Source organism: Mustela nivalis, assembly GCF_964662115.1.
Source record: "Mustela nivalis genome assembly, chromosome: 3".
NCBI lineage: Eukaryota > Metazoa > Chordata > Mammalia > Carnivora > Mustelidae > Mustela > Mustela nivalis.
In genome coordinates this window covers 117,058,711-117,073,139 of record NC_139022.1, presented here as the reverse complement: position 1 = coordinate 117,073,139, position 14,429 = coordinate 117,058,711, and the positions used below count along the sequence as shown (strand labels likewise).

The window sequence follows — 14,429 nt, the reverse complement described above, 5'->3', positions numbered from 1 at the left end:
AGACGACCACCTTGTTTTGTTTTGTTTTTTAAAGATTTTACTTACTTATTTAAAAGAGATAGAGAGAGTGAGCCCGAGGGTGTGGGGAGGGGTGGAGGGAGAGAATTTCCAGCAGACTAGGCACTGAGCTCAGAGCCCCATGCAGGCTTCCGTCTCATGACACCGAGATCACGATCTGATCCGAAATCAAGTTGGACGCCCAAGTGTCCGAGCCACCCAGGTGCCCCCTTGTTAAGATTTTATTATTTTTAAGTAATCCACACACCCAACGGGAGGCTTGAACTTGCAACCCCAACATTAAGAGTCACATGCTCTACACACTGGGCCAGCCATGTGCCCCCTCAACAGCCATCTTGTGATAGTCGTGTCAAGTGCCATCCACCTTTGGCAGCATCCGTTCCTAGGAGTCGCACAGAAGGAAGGATCTCTCGGTTACCAGAACTCCGATCGCCTTGGCTCCCAGATCCTGACATTTGCAGGTTCTCTGCCATCCCCTGCCCCCGTCCCTGCACCCCTCCGTGTGTGTGTGTGTGTGTGTGTGTGTGATTTAGTGGATGGATGCTGGGCTTAATGGATCAGTAGATCATATTCTTCTCTTCCCTTTGCCTGCCAAGACACTCGGAGTGCAACTCAGGACTCACCTCTGACAAGCAAGCAGAAATCCAAGGCAAATATTTAAATATTTTATGGATTTCCTTCAGGCCTATATTCTCCTTGTTTCGTATACCTTTTCCTTTCATCCTGGTTTCTTCACCTTTTTAAAGCTTGTGGAAGCATATATTTTTTTTCCACTTTTTTAGTTGGGCTAAAATACACATAACACATAATTCCCTATTTTCAAGTGTAGAGTTCAGAGGTATTCAGCACATTTATAATGCCGGGCACTCATCATAGAACTCATTTCCTCTCGCGAAACTGCAACTCTGTCCCCATTAAATAACTTCTTCCCTCTCCCCCAGCCCCTTGTGACCATCATTCTACCTTATGTCCCTGTGCAGCTGACTATATACCACATGTAAGTGCAATCATACAGCATTTGTCCTTCTGTGACTGGTTTATTCCACTCAGCATAATGTTCTCAAAGCTCATCCGTGTTCGAGCGTGTGTGATAATGTCCTTCCTTTTTAAGGCTGAATAAACTCCGTTGTGTGTATACACCACATGTTGTTTATCCGTTCATCTGTCAATGGTCACTGGGTTGTTTCTACGTTTTAGCTGATGAGAATAAGGAGATTGCGAACGTGAGTATACACAAAGCATGTGTACTTTGATAATCTACTTTAAATTTGGGGGGCGTGGGGGTGGGGATGGTGAGCAAACATCCCCCTGAAAGCCCCTGACCCATAGTAACATCGGGTCCGTTTCTATTGAGTCTGGAGTGGTTCCCACCCATAAGGAGAGGCCACCATAGAAGAGGCTGGTGATCTTGTACCGGGGGTCCCCTTTCTCCTGTGTCAATGCAGGGATGTTGGGGCTGTGTGGCTGGGGGGGGGATGTGGGGGCTCAGACCCTGCTGAGCACCTGGATGGTATTTAAAGCCAGCCTGGGGGCGCCTGGGTGGTTCAGTCATTGGGCTTCTGCCTTCAGCTCAGGCCACAATCCCTGGGTCCTGGGACTGAGCCCCGCATTGGGCTCCCTGCTCAGTGGGAAGTCTGATTCTCCCTCACCCACTCCATCTGCTTGTGTTCCCTCTCTTGCTGTCTCTCTCTCTCTCTGTCAAATACATAAATGAAATCTTTTTTAAAAATTAAAAAAAATAAAGCCAGCCTGGGTGTGGATGAACCCCTGGCGGAAGGGAGATACCTTCTGAGGGCCTCAGGGAGGGGGAATGTTAGCAATAGGCAGGAGAGTGCTTTATCCAAGTTCAGGACTGCTATCATGCTTCTCTGAAAACCTCACAGATGCCCTCTGGAATCTCCATATTTGATTGCTTATTAGTTCCTTCTCCTGACTTAACCACTCTCTCCCCTTCTCCACAGGCTCCCTGTCACTGAGGCCCTTTATAGCCTGGTGGGGATGAAGGGGCTAGGTGTCACTTTCCGCCTGTCAGGACTTTCTGTTGTCCCCTTCCCCACCTCCTGCCTGCTCCAGGGCTGGGCCTGGGTCCCAGGTCCTCTGGGCTCAGGTTCTGCCGGGAGCTCTCTCCTGGCGCCTGAGCATCCTGTCCTGAGAGTACTGGGGCGGGCCGCCTCCATCCCGCCCTCCTGCCCCCTCACCAGCCATGGTCAGCACCTGCTGAGGAGTTGGCCCCATACTTCCCCTCCTGGGGGGGTGTGGTCTCTGGCAGCGTTAATGATTGTTCAAGGGAGGAGGAGATGGTGCCAAAGTCTGCCGGCTGCTGCGCTGTGGCAGGCTCCAGACGGTGCCTGCCGGAGCCCATTTGCCACATCCGCGGCCCCTTCTGGGGCCCAGGTAGGGACTGCAGAGCCTGGCTGCTGCAGGGGCTGGGGAGTCTTCTGGTCAGGAGTAGGGGCCCAGGGGAACCCAGGGGGTCCCACCCAGGTCCCACCAGGTGGGTGGGTGTGCTGGTGCTGAGTTGGGCGAATCTGGAGCTGAGTTCCAGGCTGTCTGTATCTTCAGGTGGGGCTGTTGATTAAAGACAGAGGGGCCGAGCTGGGGGGCCTCAGAGCTCAAGGAGAAAGAATGAGGCTCTAGCCCAACTGCTTGGGTCCAGATCCCAGATCCATCCTGGCTTTGGGGGGCTCTGGAATTCTTCTGGACCTCTGTTGCCACATCTGTAGAAGCAGGCTGGTCCCAGCACAGGAAGGAAACTGGAGAACCGGGAGGCAGAGGTGGGCCAGTGGTCTACCGTGGATGGACGGCCACTTTAGCCAGCGCTAGGATGTGTCCGGTTGGCACTGAGTGTAGGCTGGCCCTCAGCTCTGGCTCATTCCAGGCCTGGTGTGCCAGGTGGAGACTCAGCTGAGAGCCAGGGGCAGGGGGGGCCTCTTCCCTGAGGCAGGCACGGCCAGGCTAGGGCACCAGACGCCCGGGCTCAGGGAATAGTGGGATCATGGATGGAAAGCTGTGTGTGGACTATGTAGTTCTTAATGTCACCCCATTTCTCAGTAGGGAAACTGAGGCCCAGAGGGAGTAAGGGCTTGCCTGGGGTTTGGTGGCAGGGGGCAGGGGAGGTGCACAGTGAGTAAGAAAGATTCTGGAATCTGAACCAGGGCCGTTTGACCCCAGTACCTGTCTGTCACTGAGGCAGCCAGGGTGATGGGCACTGGAGGGGTTCCATGGCAGGGAGCCCAGTGCCCTTGGGGTCCACATCTTTGCACCAGTGCTCCCTGGGTGGGCTGGTGTCTGCCTTGTGGGTTTACAGAGGGCTCCATGGAGTCCAGTGGAGCTCCCAACAAGGCTCACCCAGGGACTCCTGGAATTGGAGCTAGTCCGGGTCTAATGTTCTGTCCCTTGTTCTTGGACATCCCTCTCTAAGCTTCTCTGAGCCTCAGTTTCTCACCTGGGCCCTGGGACGATAATGCCTTCAGCAGGGGCACAGCTGTGAGAAGGAAACAGAGCGGAAGTGAAAGTATGTGGTGAGCTGGAGGCGGCAGCGGCCTTGGTGGCCAAGTTCACTCTTTGGTGGCCTGTGGATGATGAAGGCCCTTCCCTCTCTGGCCGTCCTAGAGGCCCTGGGCACACCTGGGGTCCTCCCAGTCTGGGAGAAAGTTTGGGAGCCCCAGGCTGTTGGGGGCTGTGGCTGGTGCCTCGGCCCACTGGGGTCAAGGAACCGGTGCTGCCAAAGCCCAGGGTGAGTGCACCTGTGCCAAACCTGAGGGGCCTCCCCAGGGGTTCAGGAGCACCCGATTCACCTCTGTGTCCTTTCTTGACGCTTCTCCAAGCAGCCCTTTTTGAGAGTAAGGAGAGTAAGTGTGGGGGGAAAGAAGTTGGAATTTCTAGGATATAGATAGTCCCAGTTTTTGGAAGGCAAACTGAGGGGTGGAGAGGAGGAACGAAGAGCCTCTGGGAGTGGCTGCATGGTATTGGGGCTGGGGTGAGTTTGCCTCCTTCCCACCCAGGCCCCCCACCTCCGGCATAGCAGAGGCCCTGGGTGGACGGCCCAGGGAAAGCCCGGGTGGGTTGGCACTGTGGAAGCCTGGGGCAGGGGGGCTGGCCAGGGCACCGTCCAAATCTCCCCCAGTCCCAGCCCATAGGCAGCTCCATTCCTGTCTTATTCATCTGCAATTGCTCTGTCCCCTGCTCCTGCTGGGAGGCCAGGAACCTCGGGGCCAGAGGAGGGACCGTCAATGCACCTGACCTGGCCTCAGAGGATGGAGAAAATTTGCACAGATGCAGAAGGCCAGGGAAGGCATTCTGGGCAGAGGGGACGGCATATGCAAATGTCTGGAGGGAGGAAAATAGAGGGTGGAGACTGAGAAGGGAGCATTCAGTGCCTTGGGACCACCGGAGAAGGTGGAGGGGGAGGAGCTTGTGTGGGAAGAGGAGTCAGGACCTATGAGGACTTAGCCCGCCAGGCTGAGGGGCAGGAAGTGTGTCGCCCAGCCAGCCCGAGGCCTGGCAGAGGTCTGTGCTGTGCCCAGTGAGTGGGAAGGCTCACTGGTGGGGCAGGTTCATTCTTGTTCCTTCTCTAGCTCACACAGGCCCTGTGAATTTTTTTCAAATGACCAAATCCAAAGGTGACACTTTGGACCAAAGAACTTTGGCCTCATTATGATCAAATGAGTGCGTGTGTCTGTGTGTGTGTAAAAAGTCTTGAACAAGGGGCCAAGACTGTGGGAAACCGAGCTCGGAGGCATGAAGTGGGGAGGAGAGGCAGGACCACAGCAAGAAAGAGCACTGGGCTGGGAGGTACGGGAGGCAGAGGGGCGACATCCCAGCTTTGCCCCCAGCTGGCTTGGGGGCATGGGGCAGGAGCCTTATCCACCCCCAGCTCAGGCATAAAGGGGATTGACAGCCGCCTCTGCCTTCTAGGAGGATGGTCTGGACTAGATGCAGAGGAAAGACTTCAGGTCTGCCTTACTCTAATGTAGAGGGTCATCACTCTTGCCCCGAGTAAGGATTATCAGGCTTCTAGAGGCCCGTGAGAATGGAAGGGAGAAATTGGAAGAAGCTTCCATGAGCCATGAGTGTAGCTGGCTCTAGGGAGGGGGCCTGGAGGTGGAGGCGTCAGGGACCCTGGAGGGCCAAGCTGCCTGTTAAGGCTGTTGTCCCTCTACCTTCCCCTAGGGTGTTCTTCCGTGTCTAGGGGAAGTCTGGCTGATGAGGAAGAGCAAACTGGAAGCTGGGAAAGAGAGAGCACAGACTTCCCGCTCTGGGTTCTGATCCCATTAGTGACTGGATCATGTCCCTTCTGCTCCTGGACCATGGTGTGCAGAATGCTGAATGGCTCAGGGTGTGCCAGTCACAGCACCTGGCTCATTCTGACTATTTTTTCCACTCGAGGACTGGATCCTGAGGGCAGGAGTTTCCTGTTTTCCCAATTGCACTTTGTCATAGTGAAGAGAACACTTTGCATGCCTGTGGCATCATGTTCAATGACTAATTGTCCTATGGGACTGACTCACCTCTGAAGGAGGGGAACAAAAGAGGTGAGAGGTGAGGTCCAAGATCGCACAGAGAGGGGACGTCAGGGCTGGCTGCATCCAGCCAGGGTTAAGGTGACCTGGAGTTTGCTCACACGATGGATGCACCATCACTGGTGTCTAACATCTGTGGGCTTGCCATGCGCTCACGCCATCATCCCACCACCATCCCACTGCAGCCTCCACCAGCTCCACCTGTCTTTCCACGTTCATCATCTAGTAGAGCCTATCTCTAGTGTTCTCTGGTTAAGTTGTGTCCAGCTCAGTGTCTGACGCAAAGTAGACATTCCTTCTATGACAGGTATTGCTGCTACTTCGTGACCCTTAACAGCTGCCACGTATCCGCTGACACCTTGGTGACAGCTTTGTTGACCATTCCTTAGTGTTTCCACGCTTAGTTTAGTTCTGTTTTCCATGATTATAAATAAATGCTTGTGATGAACAGTTTGCCGCAGCAAGAGATTCCTTATTTTTGGTTAGCTGGATTACCAGGTCAGAGAGGACAAATCTTCTGAAGGTTTGGGGTTCACAGCTTATGTGGGGTTTTCCTCTCCTGCTGGAGCCCTGGGGGAAGGTGAGGGCTGCACCCTTCCCTCTGTGTATGGGAGAGTCCCTCTCCCTTCTAGCTGTGAGCTCCTCTGAGTTCTCTGTCTGCAAAATGGGTTCCTGGGGAGATTAAATTATGTGAATTTCAAATGTTCTGCCTCTAAATCTCTCCACATTTCTATTCCTGCCTCTTCTCTTCAGCCCTGCTGCCACCATTTCAATCCACCAGCACGTAGCAGCTAGAAAGATCTTTTAGAAAAGCAAATTAGTCTCTGTCATTCCCCTGCTTAAACCTTGAAATGACCCTCTGTTTTTCTTAGACTAAAGCAGACCGTCCTCACCGAGTCTTATGGGGCCAGGCACGATCTGCCTCTGCCTGCCTCCCCATCCCTGCCTCTCTCCCTGCCCCTCTCTCCCTTTGCTCCAGCCATATTCCAATTTCTGGAACACACCTGGTTCTTAGTTGGCCAGGGGCCATCTCTCATATTGGCAGAGTTACCGGAGCAACCTTGTAACAGTGCTCGCTTTAGCAGTGTAACATGGGAATGAATTTTTAAAAAAGATTTTACTTATTCATTTGAGACAGAGATACACACACACACACACACACACACAGAGAGAGAGAGAGAGAGAGAGAGAGAGAGAAAGAGAGAGAGAGAGAGAGAGCCCATAAGCAGGGTGAGAGGCATAGGGAGAGGGAGAAGCAGACTTCCTGCTCACTGCGGGCTTGATCTCAGGACACGGAGATCATGACCTGAGTCGAAAGCAAAAGGTCAACCATCTGAGTCACCCAGGTGTCTTGGGACTGAATTTTTTTTTTAATATTTTATTTTTAAGTACTCTGTACACCCATCATGGGACTCGAACTCACAACCCCCACGTTAAGAGTCGCATGCTTTACCCACTGGGCACTGAATTTTAAAAAATTTAAATAATACTACAAGATTTATAATGACAATCCACCTCTGAGTTGGCTTTTCCCACATTTTTGTTTGATTTGGTTTGGATTTTTTGGCACCCGTCCCTAGTGTTCAGGTTTCCGTGATGTGTTCTTTTTGCCTATTTCCATGGTGGAAATGCTTCCACCCGGGCTCACTTCAAACCATGAACATAATGCCAACCAGCTTCTAAACTTCCTGAAGCTATGGCGGCTTTCAGTAGCAGCTCTAGTGTGTGATGGCACCGTCTTCCCCTCAGTGTTTGATGCTCCCTGTTCATGATAAAGAACAAGGCTCTGGGTCCAGTGATGTCCCTGGGTTGGGGGGGAGCTTGTCTTTTGGAAGCCACTTCATAAAGTGATCCAAAGGAGGCCCCCACGTTTCAGAATCTGTGTTTTTTTTTTCTCTTGAATGGTCCATTTTATCTGTTGTTTTTTGTTGTTTTGTTTTGTTTTTTCTGGTGGTTTGGGGAGGTGTCCATTTTTTTTGTTTTGTTTTGTTTTGTTTTTAAAATTTTTAAAATTATTTATTTATTTGACAGGCAGATCACAAGTAGGCAGAGAGGCAGGCAGAGAGAGGGAGAGAGAGGAGGAGGTAGGATCCCCGCTGAGCAGAGAGCCCGATGCAGGGCTCGATCCCAGGACCCTGAGATCATGACCTGAGCTGAAGGCAGAGGCTTTAAACCACTGAGCCACCCAGGTGCCCCTACCATTTTTGTTTTTTTTAAAGATGTTATTATTTGACAGAAAGATAGAGATAGCAATAGAGAGAGAGAGAGAGCACGAGCTGGGAGCAGAGGGAAAAGCAGGATCCCCGCTGAGCAAGGAGCCCCACTCGGATCCCAGGATCCTGGAATCATGACCCGAGGGAAGGCAGATGCTTCACTGACTGAGCCTCCCAGGGTGACCCAACGGGGAAATGTCCTATCATCTGTCAGTGCTTTAAGGACTGAGACAGGGAGAGGGGCTGAGAGTGTCCCCATTTGTTGTGCAGTCTTTCACATAGTCCCCTGTTTTGCTGTGGGGCCCCACCTCCACCAGTCCTACTGCCCTGGAGTCCAGAGCTCTCTGATTCAGCCTCTCCAGGCAGGAGCCTCCGGGTACATTATCTAGTGTTGGGGGGTAGGGTGTCAGCCCCTGACTGCACGGAGTGGGGAGTGGTATCTGGGAGTCTAATGACTTCACATGGATACTTTTTTTTTTTTAAGATTTTATTTATTTATTTGACAGACAGAGATCACAAGTAGGCAGAGAGGCAGGCAGAGAGAAAGAGGGAAGCAGGCTCCCCGCCAAGCAGAGAGCCGATATGGGGCTCCATCCCAGGACCCTGGGATCATGACCTGAGCCAAAGGCAGAGGCTCAACCCACTGAGCCATCCAGGCGCCCCACATGGATACTTTTAACCAGTTTTCCTGCTTTTAGGCCACCCCACACCTTTGTTTTCAGAGGGTTCTAGAAGCTTCAATACTTCAGCTTTGCTAGGGTTTTGAACTGGCTTCCTGTGGGTGCCATCCCTACCCTTGTTTTATTTATTTATATTTGTTTGTTTGTTTATTTAATTGTTATGAGGTGGGGAGGAGCAGAGGGAGAGGGAGACAAGCAGATTCCGCACTGAGTGCAGAGCCCAGCACGGGGTTCAATCCCAGAACCCTGAGATCATGACCTTAGCTGAAAACAAGAGTCGGATACTTAACTGACTGAGCCACCCAGGCGCCCCCCCCTCTAGTTTTAACTGTCACTAGCTTTGGGGCACCTGGGTGGCTTGGTCGGTTGAAGGTCTGCCTTCGGCTTTGGTCATGGTCCCAGGGTCCTGGGATGGAGCCCTGCCTCGGGCTCCCTGCTTGGCAGGAAACCTACTTCTCCCTCTCTCTGCCTGCCGCTCTGCCTGCTTGTGCTCTCTCTCTCTCTGTCGAGTACATTAAAAGAAAAAAAATTTTAACTGTCACTAGCTTGAAAAGTTGCTCATCTCTTATCAACTCTGTTGAACTTCTAAAATCTTTACCACCATTTTAATGAGGTTTCGAGAGGGAGGAAGTGGAGATAAATGTTGAATCCTCCATGCTGAACCGGAAGCTCCCTCCTCCACTCCTCACAGGATACCCTCTTCTTCCCTTCAGACATGTCCCTTCCTCAGAGACTCCGCCCTGTATGCTCCCATTAGCTGCTGCCGCATAACACACCACCCCAAGACTTACTGGTAAGCAGCAGCAGTCGTTTATTATGACTAGAAATCTGCCCTTTGGGCCGGGCTCAGCATGGGTGGCTCATTAGGAGGGAGAGCATCCATCTTGGGATGGTTTATGCCCACGGCTTACTCAAACGGGTGGATGTTGGCTATTCGCTGGGAGCTCAACTGGGCTGTTGGCCAGGGGTTTTGGTTCTTGTCCACGAGAGTTTCTTCAAGAGACTGCTGGGGTTTTCTTTCTGTGCCCCTGGAAAGGGCACAGCGTCTCTGGGGCCATATTGTATCCATCAGTCATGGCGGCTGCCCAGAGGTCTTAATTATAAAACCAGTGGGATTTTTAAAAATTTTTATTTATTTATTTGACAGAGAAAGACAGCGAGAGAGGGAACATAAGCAGGGGGAGTGGGAGAGGGAAAAGCAGGGCTCCATCCCAGGGACCTGGGATCATGACCTGAGCCGAAGGCAGATGCTTAATGACTGAGCCACCCAGGCACCCAACCAGTGGGATTTTTAATTTATGGAGATGGCTGTGTAACAACAAAGAAAGCCTAAGGCCATTGAGAGATTTTTGTCACGGTTTTCTAGAGAAGGGGGCTTGCCATACCATGCACGGCCACATGGGGGGAGCATTCGGTCAGGAGGCAGAAGGAGAAAGGAGAAAGCATGATCTAGAGCCTTAATGCATTTTCCATGGGGAGGAAGGTGGGAAGGAAGTTGCAGGTCAACCAGTAGAGCAAGCTGAGGACCGAACAGTTGGAATAATTTGCACTGGCTGAAGGGGTCGTCCTTAGTTGCCCATTGCTTAGTCCTGGGGAGACTCAGGGCAGGGAACAATTCTGACTTGGTGTGTGAGTTAAACAAAGGAGGGAGTTGGAGTGTGGGCTCTGGATTGGTTGGTTTGTATAGGAGAGGGGTGTTTGCAGGCAAGTCATTTGCCATCTCTAGGAACTAGCTCCCCTGGGAAAGGATGGTGAGGCCCCCGAGATATTAAAACCTCATAAACAGAGAAAGTAAAAACATCTCATCTCTTGCTGGGAGCAGAGTCAGAAGGTTTGTGGCCCTCTTTATCTGCCTAAAGTAGCAGCCTTCTTCAGGCTCTCACAGTAGCCTTGTTCTCTTTCTTCATAGCACGGAAGGCAGCAAGCAGTTAGACTTGTTTACCTGTTTAGGGTCTGTCTTATTCACTAAGCTGTCAGCTCAATGAAGGCATCCCCTTGGCTCTTTTGCTTGTAATTATTCTCCCGGTGCTAGGAAAAAGGTCTAGCACATAGGGGACCATGGACATCCCTAAATAATTATTAAAAGAATGAATGAATGAATGAATGAATGAATCAGGTACCCAGAACATGGTAGGTGCTCAGGAAATGTCAGCAGATATTTAAGATGCCAACCCTCCTGATACGCCTGTGGTTTTCCCAGCAGTGAAAGAAAACGGGGTGTACCTGTGGCCTGGCGAGGCATGAGGGGTGAAACGGGGCATGGTTAGAAATGGTTAGAAGAGACCCAGGGGAGGGAGGTGGCAGTCAGACAGGGAGGGTCTATGGAAGCCCTTCTATGGCGTTTGAACTCAGACGGTGGGAAGCCATTAAAGGGCTTGGAATGGGGGGTGCCTGGGTGGCTCAGTGGGTTAAGCACCTGCCTTTGGCTCAGGTCATGATCTCAGGGTCCTGGGATTGAGTCCCACATCGGGCTCCCTGCTCAGTGGGGAGCCTGCTTCTCTCTCTGCCTCTGCTGCTCCCCCTTCTTGTGCTCTGTCTGTTTGTCTCTCTCTCTCACTTGCTCTCATTCTATCACAAATAAATAAATAAAATCTAAAAAAAAAATAAAAGGCTTGGAATGGGGAGGGAGGTCATCAGAGGGGTTGAGGAAGGATTACTTGAGCTGAGCGGACTGGACTAGAGACTGAAGGGAGGGAGGCCTGGAGGAGGGCTGAGCCAGGTGAGGGGGGAAGGTGGCTTTGAGTGTGGCCACTGCGGGATGGAGACAAATGCAGGGGTCATCAGAGATGGATAGGGTCACTCCAGAAAAGGGGAGTCAAGGGTGACCTGGGCAAATGGGTGCATTCCTGAGGCGGGAACTTGGGAGGAGGGGAGCATGGCATGAGGGAGAAGACTTCTGGGTTTTGATGCAGTTTCTTTGTCAAGGTTCAGCTGTGGCAGCCCTTCTTGCTCTGCTGTTTCTTTCTCTTCCCCTTGGAGGACCCGCATCTTTTGGAATAAGCCATAGATTGGGGTCATTTTCTCTTGGTTCTCCCATGGCTTTGGAGTCCTTCCCAAACTGACTTGACTAGGGAACCCTCCCACTGTGTGGCATCTTACAGGGCCAGGGTTCCAGGGAGCACACTTTGGGAAAGGCTGCCAAGGCGGCTATTAAATGAGTCAGCAAGTAGGAGAAGGGAACTTGCCCACCCATAGAACATCTGGATTGTCCTCAATAAGTCACAGTCCCTCTTTAGGTACCTGATTTTGAAGTATGCTATTAGCTTAGACACTTGAAATAGGCAGGGTAGTTTAGTGGTTGAGGGAATGAATTCTGGAGTCCCAAACTCCTGTGTTCAGAGCAAAGTCTTGTCATTGATGCCCTGTGCGGCCTCAGGAAAGCCCCTTCCTCTCTCAGCCACCTCACAGTTGCAAGGATAGCGAGATTACACATACAATGTGCTTACAGCTGTCCCTGTTACACAGGACGCTGAATTCTGGAGTCAAGCTCAGGGTCATTCTCAGGCTGGAATTCTGGACCAGGCTCAGCTACCCTGCCTACCCCTGTGGGTTCCCCCCCACTACCCTGGAACTTCTGGAAAAGGGCTGTGAGTGACAGGAGCCCTGGAGGTTGGGGAACTGCTGAGTTGGAGTGGGGGGTGGGCTCAGCTCAGACCCAGACAGAGGGAGGGTTCACCAAAGGGAGGGAGGCCTTGGGACAGTAGCTCCTTCTTTGTTCCTTCTTCCCTCAGGTCCTCCAGACATGATGGCATGGCCGTGGCTGTCCTGCCTCCTGCTTCTTACCCTCGTGGTGTCTGGTGGGTACCTCCCCTCCCCCACTAGAGTAACACTAGCCTGCGGATCCTTGGCAAGACCCTCTAGAAGAGAGTGACACTGCCTTGTCAACAAATTCCCAGCTCCTATGACCTAGACCCCTGCTTGGCGGCCCTGGGGAGGCCTAGGGAGGAGTCCAGGCCCAGGCGGGTGAGCTGAGCTGAAGCTGGGACTGGTATGGTCTTCCACAGAGGCCAGAGGGGGTCAGGCTTCACAGGGGCATCCAAGTGTTCTAAGTGCTCTCTGTTTCTACAGTGACAGCCAACACGGCCCCAGTGTTCTTAGGAAACATGTCAAGAGTGAATTTGCCTGAGGACCTACCAGTGGGTGAGTGACCATCCCTGTGCACAGACTGTGCCAAGCCCTTACCCACAGAGGGTCCCAGGGTCTCCCTTATGGGCTTGTTTCCCATCCTGCAGCCCCGTGGCTCGTCACAGGGCGAGGGTGGCCTGGAGGGAGTTTGTTCTAGAATTTGTTTTCTTCTCTTCAGCTTTTGTGTCAGGGCTCTCACATGGCGTCAAGTAACCAAGACACCGCACGAGAACATTCTTCCTGTTTCCCATCTCTGGCTGGTGTTTCCGATGCCCCAAAGAGAGAGGATCCATCTGGGACCGTTCTTTCTCTCCCACCTCTCACACTTGCTAACCTCCCTCCACTCCCTGCTTTTCTCCCCCCTAAACAGGAAGCAGGTCTCAGGCTCAAAGCCTTTCACAGACTTCTCACCGGAAGTGAATATTGTGTTTTACTTCCATTGCCTTTGTTCACAGAGCTGCTTTCTATCTGTGGCAAGTGAAATGGATTTCTATTTACAGCCACAATCTAAAGCTTGCTTTTATTCTCTTTTTTGAAAAGATTTTTAAACATTTATTTGAGAGACAGAGAGAACACGCATGGGGACAGGGGCAGAGGGAGAGGGAGAGAGAATCTCAAGCAGACTCTGTACTGAGTGTGGAGCCCAAAGTGGGGCTTGGCCCCGAAACCCTGAGATCATGATCTGAGCTGAAACCAAGAGTCAGACACTTAATTGACTGAACCACCAGGGCATCCCTAAAGCTTATTTAAAATAAATGTATTTACATGAAATGCTAAGTCGATTAAAAAAAGGATCATAAGGAACGAGACACTGGATATGGTAAAGATCACGGCAGCGTACAAGAGGGAATGACATCTGGGAAGCATCGTTTTGGAAGAAGCTGCAGGGACTGAAGACCTAATTCCCAGCAGGCAGGATATGGGTTGGGGAAACGGAAATGAAAGATGTCTCCTCGACTCCCCAGCCCTGGGGCTCCTGCACACTCTGCCCTCCGCAACCCTCCCACCCCTGAAACAGAAAACCAATAGCTTTATTGTTCAGAGCAGTGCACCTCCCTCCCCGAGCCAGATCAAATGAGGATCTTTGATAACCACATGGCTCTGCTCTGGGCTTTCTTAAACCAAAGGGCGATTTCCTTCTTCCTGAGATAAATTCTATGGCTCTCTTACCATGGGAAAGCACTTTCTGTGAGATTTTTTTTTCAAGTATGCCATTTAGACTTTCTATTTTGAAGTATAATATATGTGCAGGAAAGTGCATTGAATCACATGGAATTACCACTGGATCCGGAACTAGAATGTTGCCAAAAGCTCCAGGTCCCCCTCTCTCGTCCCTTCGGTCGCTTCCTGTCCTTTCTTCCCTACACAAGACTTCTTTTCCTGACACTAACACTGTACCACAGATCTTTTTCATCAGGCAGACTTTTAAAAAATATATATAGGGGCGCCTGGACGGCTCAGCAGATTGGGGCCTCTGCCTTTGGCTCAGGTCATGATCCCAGGGTCCTGGGATCGAGCCCCGCGTCGGGCTCTCTGCTCAGCAGGAAGCCTGCTTTCCCCCTCTCTCTGCCTGCCTCTCTGCCTATTTGTGATCTCTGTCAAATTAAATAATATGGGGCGCCTGGGTGGCTCAGTGGGTTGGGGCCTCTGCCTTCGGCTCAGGTCATGATCCCAGGGTCCTGGGATCAAGCCCCGCATCGGGCTCTCTGCTCGGCAGGGAGCCTGCTTCCTCCTCTCTCTCTGCCTGCCTCTCAGCCTGCTTGTAATCTCTGCCTGTCAAATAAATAAATAAAATCTTTTAAAAAAATTAAATAATAATAATAATAATAATAAATTAAAAAATATATAATTATGATGTTTTAAATACCAAG

General features: G+C 51.6%; 1 protein-coding gene across 6 annotated transcripts in view; it reads left to right on the top strand.

The window, feature by feature from the left end:
- Positions 1-2,320: 2,320 nt before the first annotated feature.
- CDHR2 (cadherin related family member 2) overlaps positions 2,321-14,429 on the top strand; it is a gene marked incomplete at its 3' end in the record, with an annotated part of 36,343 nt that continues 24,234 nt past the window's right edge. For 2 of the 6 annotated variants that reach the window (XM_082723153.1, XM_082723158.1), the window contains exons 1-3: positions 2,321-2,412; positions 12,165-12,230; positions 12,502-12,573. In XM_082723153.1, coding sequence (XP_082579279.1) covers positions 12,176-12,230; positions 12,502-12,573 — 127 coding nt within the window. In that variant the 5' untranslated portion in view covers positions 2,321-2,412; positions 12,165-12,175. Of the gene's footprint in view, positions 2,413-9,146; positions 9,227-11,898; positions 12,021-12,164; positions 12,231-12,501; positions 12,574-14,429 lie in introns of those variants that run through there. The other 4 variants (XM_082723157.1, XM_082723155.1, XM_082723156.1 and 1 more) reach the window with 4 other exon arrangements.